Source organism: Lissotriton helveticus, chromosome 2_2 (assembly GCF_964261635.1).
Source record: "Lissotriton helveticus chromosome 2_2, aLisHel1.1, whole genome shotgun sequence".
Classification (NCBI taxonomy): Eukaryota; Metazoa; Chordata; class Amphibia; order Caudata; family Salamandridae; genus Lissotriton; species Lissotriton helveticus.
In genome coordinates, this window is record NC_136060.1 from 350,039,590 (window position 1) to 350,049,109 (window position 9,520).

The 9,520-nt window shown below is 47.3% G+C and overlaps 1 protein-coding gene across 3 annotated transcripts in view; it reads right to left on the bottom strand.

Moving 5' to 3' along the window:
* AFAP1 (actin filament associated protein 1) overlaps window positions 1-8,975 on the bottom strand; it is a 407,485-nt gene extending 398,510 nt beyond the window's left edge. For 2 of the 3 annotated variants that reach the window (XM_078678521.1, XM_078678520.1), the window contains exon 1: window positions 8,803-8,933. In XM_078678521.1, coding sequence (XP_078534647.1) covers window positions 8,803-8,821 — 19 coding nt within the window. In that variant the 5' untranslated portion in view covers window positions 8,822-8,933. Of the gene's footprint in view, window positions 1-8,802 lie in introns of all 3 variants that reach the window. The other variant, XM_078678522.1, reaches the window with a different exon arrangement.
* Window positions 8,976-9,520: the final 545 nt, after the last annotated feature.

Below are 9,520 nucleotides of genomic sequence, written 5' to 3' on the forward strand. Positions count from 1 at the left end.
GTTCAGATAAAAATTTCGAAAGTTCATCAATGGTCGGTGATTCCTTTGCCATTTCCGTCGGCCTGGAATAGATATTAACCAGCACAAGTTTAGCTTTGTTTGGCCATAGTAGTGAGACCACAAGGATGTCTTCGGAATTAAACGGCCAGCGTGTGGCCACACAGCCCAAATGAGAAGCCACCCACGTCGTAAGCCCCCCAGACGGGCGACCTTTACCTTCCCACCTTGCTGGAATGGAGAATGATGTATAACCTTGGTGCCCGTAGTCCTCTCTGGCCCAAGTTTCCTGGAACATACAAACGTCACCCGTCTCAATGTAATTTACCCAATCTGGCTCGCCCAGTTTGTTGGCCAGACCCGCAATGTTCCAACAAATTAACTTCAAATGTTCAGGGGTATCGGTGGCCAAGCCATGGGGGTTGGGGAGGGGAGTTCCAGGCGCCACTTCCATCGAGAGGCCTGAGAGAGGGGCAGCAAAAGGGACAGATGGCTCAGAGTGACTGAGCAAACCGTTATCCACAAGCAGAAGGTCCCGTTCACTTCCCTCAGCTGTATCTTCATTATCCACGGGTAGATAGAAAGGGCCACAGATGTCATTATCAGGAGCCACTAGATCATCCGATAAGCCAGAGATTATACTAGTAGCCACGATAGAAGGTACCGAAAGTCCGCAGGCGCCATTATCCCGGGTAACTGGCTTATGTACAGCAAGTCAGTCGACCCCGTCCAGGCCACTCAAGCAATTGAAACGATTAAAATGGAAATACGGTGTGTCTGGCAGTTGGGAATGCGGGCGTTGTATATGGTCCTTGTGACTGCGTCTATAATCCACCCTTGTCCATTCATCATGCAGTGGGACCTTATGTTATGCTTATTTGTAAAGCACACTATCACCTGCGAGGGTAAACTGTGACGGTCCTAGATGTGTCTAGCCACACTTGGGGCCGGGCTAATTTAAAAGCCAGGTCTTCAGCTACTTGAGGAATTCAAGAAGAGAGGAGGCTCTGATGTGAAATGGGAGGTCGTTCCATGCTTAAAGAGCGATGTGCGAGAAGGCCCGTCCTCCGACCACGTATGGGTGGGAACGTGTGCGAGCAGGAGCCCTGCTAAGAGTAAGTATCTCAGTGGTTGGTGAAATGATTAGATTTTAATGCTGCCGAGAGTTAATTCACTAAAATCTTACACTACATGCTGGGAATAAGGAATTCAGAAGCAAGCCAAATATTCTCTCAACCAAACTGTCTTTTCTGGAACTCGTGTTTCGCCCTGAAACCATTTAGCCAGAGGCGCCATGGTCAACGTATTGTTTTTTAATGCGGTTTTCAAATCAATCTTTATTGCCGCTTTTCACTTCTGCACATTTCAGTAGGATTTGATTTCTCCGTTTACAGTTAGCCACAAGCTCCAATATGGCCACTTTGTACGCACACAATAAAATGCATAAACCAACTTAAGTGAATCAATGTGTGGTCTTGTTAATATATTTTAGATTTATAACCCTCCGCGCTTGGCAAGCATCGGCTTCAGCCTCTACATTCCAAATGAGTGATTATGAAACATGCCCCACTAACATCAAGAGGCATATGGCATCACATACCCCATAACAATAAAGGACAATGCAGGTCACCAACTGCTGTACACCAATATAGCCCTGAAACATGTAATTTTATGCCAGAGTAAGGTCTGCCAAATCTTGCCGCTTGTTCAATTCAAAACTTCCAGTCAGAGAACATTGGAGAAAAAATGCAATCATTACTATTTATTAATATAGACAGTAAACTCATAAATGAGGCTTATGGTCTAAGAAATAACTTTAATAAAGGGGACACCGTAAGTCTATCTTTTTAGAAAAAGTCCAGAAAAATAACTATGTAGAAATGCAATTATTGCGTAGGACAAAAGTGTGCAGCTGATCTGGAATTCGGAAGGGACTGACTGATGTGTGAAATACTTAGAGCCCACTTTGCAAAGACACCATTTGACTTAAACATCTCTCAGAACAAATTGCTCTCAACAACAGCAGATCACACATGGTGTCATGGGAAAGTGTGATGCCCTCTGACCAGCTCTGCCAGGGCTCCTGGTCATGCCATCCACCTCTTGAGAGTTGCTCTCTCTTTGCAGCCTAGTGTAGAGATTTGATAACAGGATTCAATGACAGCAACACAATCAAATTGTTCCACAGTTCTTCATGTTTGCAATTCTTGCTTTTCAATAAATGTTTTGCCCCGAGGCTCCCAAGGAAAAGTTCCTGCCATCATATGGATTAAGACCTCAACAGAATTCCTTTGGAAGCAGTGGCAGAATATTGACTCACCATGTGACTCTGCTATTGCCCAGAGTCACATGGTGCTGGGCTAACCTGCCGCCAGAGCCGGCGATCGAACCGTGATCCCCAGATTCCAGCGTCAGTCGCCCTGGCCGTGGCGCCACACCTCTCCCCTAGGATTCATAGTTTGTTCAATTACCTTCTGCGGATATCTTGAAAATGTGGCATGGATCCAGACCACTGCTGCCATGTTAACACACAAATCAGGGTCGCACATTTGAACTGGTTTCTTGCCAAAAAGTATCCAGTATAAAATATCATTTAAAAGGGTCAACAGAAAATGTAGACATAATATATAAAATGTATTTCCAAAGAGCGCTTTCGTCTATTCCAGTAGTTTTCCCCCTCTCAAATGAACCCAGGAGATTTCATGTCCATCCGTCGGTTTATTTTGGTTTCTGCTGCTCTATGATGTAGGAAGGCCCTGGCACTGTTAAATTACCAAATTCTAGGACGGTTTTGAATTAGAAATCAGCAGGTTCTCGTGGATCTATTGTAAATTCCTTGATAGTGTGTAGCAGATCAGTACACTAGCGTAGTAGTCTAGAATGGGGAAATGGGCAACGCTGTACATGAGATGTATATATATTTTTTTAAACTATAAGCCATCCAAGTTTGTTACGAAAGCATGTGCCGAGTGTATGCCTGGGCAGGTTGAATATAGTTCTGGTAACAAAATTAAAAAGCGTATCCATGGGGCAAAGGACTCTTAAGGGATGCCCATGTGCACTCTATTGTAGTAATCTAATTTACTAAGTAACAGTAACTTAATATCTCGTGCTGTGGAATGAGAAATTATTAACGTATTTGGTGGTGTTGTTATATTTAGTACTTGGTAGCATGCTGAGAAAGGACGACTTACACACAGAAGGGCTGAGGAGAACCTAGTAGTGTCTAAATGAGGAAAAAGTTAAGTTAACGGGTAAAAAATGGAGCAAACTAGGCAGAAGGGTGGGTGCAGATGAGGGATATGACAAGGGCCTCTATTTTGGAAGTGCTCAACAGGACAGATCTGAGTGCCTTCCAATGTCTGATAGATGTACGGCAGTCAAATGCATGAATGGAGACATGGGCAGAGGAAGGGGGACGGGAAAAGGGTCAATGAGTATCATCAGTGGAAAGATGAAAGAAGAAGATGGTATGTCATCAGTGGAAAGAAGAAGATGGTGTGTGTCATCAGTGGAAAGAAGAATATGGTGTGTGTCATCAGTGGAAACGTGAAAATGGTGTGTCATTAGTGGAAATGTGGAAATAATAATTATTCCACATTTGTAAAGCGCAAACTTATCACCCCTAAGGGTATCCAGGCGCTGCGGTGCCGTCTGGGAGATCAAGTGAGCTATTGCCCAGATTCATATTATGCTGAGCTGCCGCCGGGGATCGAACCATGAGCCCCGTGCTCCGGGATCAGCCCCTCTGGCTGATGTGCCACACCTCTCCCTTCAGTAAAGGAGAAGATGGTGTGTATCATCACTGGAAAGGTAAAGGAGAAGATGGCGTGTGTCATCGGTGAAAGGATAAAGGAAAAGATGGTGTGTGCCACCAGTGGAAAGGTAAAAGGAGAAAAAGTTCCAAAGAGCAGTGGAGCACAAGGATAATTGGAGTTGGCCTCGGACAGATCGTTGAGCGACACCCCCCAACTCTGTGAGGTGGAGGTGGCACTCTCAAGAGTCTAATGCCACTGAGAGGGAAAGGTCTGAGAGATGAGAGGAGAACAGGATCAAATGTCACAGACAGATCATGAATAATAAGGACAAAAATAGGCGAAGGAGGTGAGCAGAGGATATTAAATTAGCACTCTCTCATCAGGCAAGAATGCCGTTTCAGTTTAGAGAAGAACCTGGACTTCTGATGAGAATGGGTTGAAAACACTTTAGAAAAAAAGAGAACTGTAGAATTTCCATTGAAAAGTTGGCATTCCAGTACCTTGGAGAAGAAAAGTCTTGGTCTACTGGACAATAGTTAATGGAGAGGAAAGGACAGCAATAGTTTTTTTACAGCACTGCACAAGAGTTGACCGTGAGAGGTAGTTGAGCACAGAGGTCAGAAAGAAAAGCACAGTTTGAAGTGTGAGTTAAGAGTTTAGTCGTTTTGTGGGCTGAAAGGGTCATGTGGGGCCCAGAATTGGTTATTGTCCTGTATTGAGAGCTACTTCTGATCAGTGAAAATCATCTTGAGCTACTGAAGGCTAAACAACTTGCACATTGTTACCAGACAATAACCACATCCAGCGTCATTACCTTTAAGCCTAATGTCCATAGAACCAGATGCTATGGTTTGAACAAAATACTTAGGGACGGTAAGACAGGACTGCCATGTATGTCACTGAGAGCGTGGTCTTTAGGGATATCTGAACATGTGTGCGTATGAATGGGATATATTTGAATGAGTAACTGAGAGACACTGTTGGATGTACTTGCAGCACAGGACATACCTTTCGCCATATGTAGCACTGTTACACGTATAACACAAACATACAATGGTTTTTTCGTTTTTTTAAATGGGGGAAATTTGAAGGGCAGAAAAATGTTCTCCAAAAATGTTCATAATATGGAACCTTTTTCTGCACTTTCAATTGCTCTCGTTTAAAAAATTGGCTGTATTTTTCAGTTACACTTATGGCACCGTGTATAGTGGCCACTGGGAGCAAGAGGCCTGCTGCTTGTAAATGCAACACTTAAATGGGAGAACATTAAAAAGGAAGAGTTAACTTAATCATTATGGTAACCTTTCATCTTAATTTTCTCCCATTTAGAAGCATTCAGAAGCACATTTTACTCACAGCTCCAATACTGAGTTGACAAGCACTTTTATTTAAGAGTTAAATACCTGAGTGCATCAGTTGTTCACCTCTGTGCCCCAGCCTGGGTCCTAAATCTGACTGGGCACTGTTCAGGCCCTGCAATCTGCAGCCTGATGGTAATATAAAACAAGCACAGCCTTCCCTTAACTTTAAAAGGAAACTATGACCTTGTGCATATTAAAAAATGAACTCAAGGCTGTGAGCTACTCTGAAGGTGTCTGGGAGCTACAGGTAGCTGGATGGACTGGTTGGAGACACCTTACACTGAGGCTCTGAGCAGGGGATGAGCTCAATATAGAAGCAGGAGAGGGATCACAGAGAACAGCAGAGTGGTTGGGGGAGTGACGGAAGAGAGAACAATGAGAAGGCTGGGAAGCAAAGTAGCAAGGGTGCCTCTAATAGTTGCAATCTTGATTAAATACAATGCAAAGCCCAGGCCTGTGAGTGAATTGCAGGGTGTGAGTAACTTCTGCTTTCCATCTGCACCTGAAAACTGAAGATGTCAACCTTGGAAGTTTTGTCCACTGATCACCCCACCTGCCACTGCAATATTCCATCCCTCTCTACTAACAGTTAAAAATGCACACCCTTATCCCCCTGCCCTAGAAAATGATAAAGACACGCCCTTACCCCCCTGCACCCACCTTAAAAAATGATAAAGACACGCCCTTACCCCCCTGCACCCACCTTAAAAAATGATAAAGACACGCCCTTACCCCCCTGCACCCGCCCTAGAAATTAATAAACTATGTAGCCAGGGGGTAACCAATTTAGGACCAGGAGAGCCAGTTCAACAGCTAAGTAAATGATGTAATAATAATAATTCACATATGTAAGGGTCTCTAGGCGCTGGGGGCCGTCGGGAACATTAAGCAAGCTATTGCCCAGAGTCACATGGTGCTGGGCTAACCTGCCGCCGGAGCCGGGGATCGAACCCTGATCCCCAGATTCCAGCGTCAGTCGCCCTGGCCGCGGCCCCACGCCTCTCCCCTAGGATTCATAGTTTGTTCAATTACCTTCTGCGGATATCTTGAAAATGTGGCATGGATCCAGCGCTCCTGGGTCCGCAGTGATGCAATCCTTGCACATCTCTAGTAACAGTGGTTCCTCTCACTTCTCCTTGTAACGTGACTCATTCGTGCCTGCGCCCCCATTCATTCACCCCATGCATCATCCACTCCGGTCCACTTGTGACCACTCATCTGCACGTGACCTTGCCTTTATGCAGTACTCCTATATGAACTGCTTTAAATCCAAATAAACTCAACCCACCCATGTGCGGGAGTATTCAGACACTGGAGGTCAAGAGGCGAGGTTAGCGACCCGCCCGTGGGTGGGAGGGGACTGCCATCTTCTTAGCAGTGGTACACATATACACAAGGGCAGCGCACGGCAGGACAGATGGACTTCCGCAGGTACATGGACACCACAAATGGCGCTACTGGATGGATGCCACTTTCTCTGCAGGGGAATCAGATGCTGCCTCCCCTCCCCCACCCCCCTGGGGCCGGCGATCCGTCTTTTTTGGTTGAAGGCTGCCCTGGCGCAGCGTGCTGCATGCACAAACCAGCCGCAAATCATCATATTTCAGAAACCAGATCATCCCATTCTTTCCCCCCCAGGGACCTCGTCACAAAAATGTAAGGCAAGTCTACTTGCCCTTCCCTCCAAGCTGTCTTTTATGGAATGCGGACTGTGGGGGGAGCGCACGAAGTGGGAGGAGCCAAGAGACAAACACGAGGGCGCAGCTGTGTGAGTTATCTTGGGAAGCACAATAGAAAGCATAAAGCTGTGACGAGGTATTCGATCCAAACTAAGTCACCCCTCAACGTTGTGGCTGGCTTATAGTTCATCTTGTGATTTAAATGTGACACCCTGAGTCCATCAAATCTTTTAAGAAGTCAAAACTTGAGTAGAGTGGCAAATTGAAGCTATGTCTAGATTTGGCCATTGTAGTAGAAGCGTGCTTCTTTTTGCAAGGATAAAGCGCACCGAACCCTCGTTACATAAACATTTGGGCGCTACGATGCTACACCAGTTCCAGCAGCGCGCTACATAAGTGCTAGGAATCGTAAGGTAACATTCGAGGGAGCGGTCGTTGGTAGTGGTGATAGAGTGCATTGTTTAGGTCAGAACGGTGTCTCATATGGATGAAACACACATTCTATACACAACACCTCGTCTAAATAACACGATTCCTCTGTACCCCCGTTGTTTTGAGTCCACCTTTGAACCCCAATGTTGTACTTTTATATTATTGACAGATCCAAATAGTTCTGCATGCAGAAAAAAAGAGCCAGCAGGACCACTGGACAAAGTTTCTAGGAGCAAAGCAAGTATAGCGCCTCGTCAGGACTCTGCAGCGCTATATGGAAGCAATTGCAATATGTAACTCTAAGAAGGAACAGAAAAAACAACCCTTTTCCCTACGACTCTCTCCCCTTGGACCTGCCCTCAGCGGTGCACGTGAAGATGCTACAGAGTGAAAGGCGGACCCGCGACATGTGCAAAAGATGACAGCATGGGCAGTGGTCACAATGTGCGGTGGGTACACGACATGGATGAGGAACTTCCGGTCTTCCAAATCCCATACGTGGGTGGCTCACTTGTTTTCTCTTGGGTTTCGGGGATGTGTAATAGGAGGAGGAGGGGCTCCAATGCGAGGAGGTAGTGAGCAGTCTGCAGCAAAGGTACAGGGCAGACAGACCAGGTCAGAGAAGCAAGAATTGATTTGGGGGGGGGGGGTGCAATGGGTTAAAGTCAAAGGAGACTTCCAGCAAGGCGAAATGGCGACTGCGATCAGAAAATGGACAGTAGGGAGCAGAAACTGGCGTTAATGAGTACAGAGGTCACGGTGGTGGGGGGTTTGGCAGTGTAGGGACACGTGTGACGCGGAAAAAGTGTGACAGTTGGGGTGGAAGGCAACTGTCGACTAAAAATAGTGAAAGTAACGGGAAAAAGTTGATGGAAGAACGAAAGGCAGGAGGAGGATTATGGAGGAAATTATAACATTTGGAGAAAGTGAATCAATAGCGTGTAAGAAAGAGGTAACAGAGGGATACCTATCAAATCCCAATTTCAGTTAATTGTTACAGTTGAGGGACACATTACAGAACGTAGAGCCCTCAAGGTTCATTCAGCACCACAGTGACAGTGCCTAGACATAGCCTGCCCTGTCCACACCATCACACCGAAACCACCACGTTCCAGCTCGCGAAGCCAGCGCCAGAAACAACAGCATCCCCCTGGCCTGTGTGATGCAACCAAGATGCAAGAAAGACTGCGCGACAAGCCCCCAGCTGGGCCAGCGAGCAGCAGCTATCCATGCATGCTCAGTTCAAACCGTGTGGCAGTTTTTTTTCCACCGGTTCTCTGCCAACACAAGGTTAACGCTTTTTCCATGCCTCGGTTTTGAAATGTTTCCACGCAGATTTCTGGGCGGGCGCACTGCTTTGGGGAGAACCCGGAGGCACTGGGATCTCTGAATGCAGCAGTGATCCGGGCCGCCTCTGCACGTCCTCGGGGTCCCCTGCCCCAGGGATGCTGGCACTGCTGAGGGGGGGATGCTGGCCCTGCACTCCGGACCCGTTAGGAGGCTCCGGGCGGGACTCAGGGCAGGCAGCATTGAAGCAGGGGAGGCAGCATTGAACTGCAGGCTCGGGGTCCTTACCTCTTCTGTTCCTGTCCATGGAGGGCGCGCCCCGGCAGCCAGCGTCCCTCGGGTCGGAGTGCGTCCAGGCTCGGCCGCAGGAGCAGGCTCGGTCCCGTGTCCGCCGGCAGCAGCAGCTCAAACCAGGAGCCTACTCCAGCTGCGCCTCCATTCAGCCAGGCCCCGGGACAGATGGGGGAGCAGACCAATGACCGGCCGAGGCTGGGGCAGAGGGCGGGGAAGAGGCGTGGGAGGCGGGGCCTCCGGGAACAAAGGAGGGATGACAGCCACAGAGGTCCAGGCAAAGCCCCCCTGCCTCAAGGGCCAGAGCTGACGTCCCCTGAATAATGAGAGGAGCACACACACGCCAGCCCCCGACTCCCATGCGTATGATCTACTATTAAAATCCCACCCTCCCCTTCACTCACAGTTCATCATTGAGCCTCAGATTACAGCTGTGCTGGCAAACCAACCAGGTATACATGATTCCCAAATACTACTGCCGAAGAGCGACACATAGAGAGGTATGAGGGCGGCGAGTCCGGGTTTCTGAATGTAATTGACCCAGTTGATGCTTAATTTAATATTCCTAACCGAAGATTCCCTTTTACATTCTCTTGCAACTCTACCCTATACATTGTTTAGTTCATATTTGAAAGCACCCGTTCGGCCGAATGAAAACACATCGCTCTAAATGTTTACATGTGCTCGTGTCTACAGAAATTGCAGTTTAAAATAT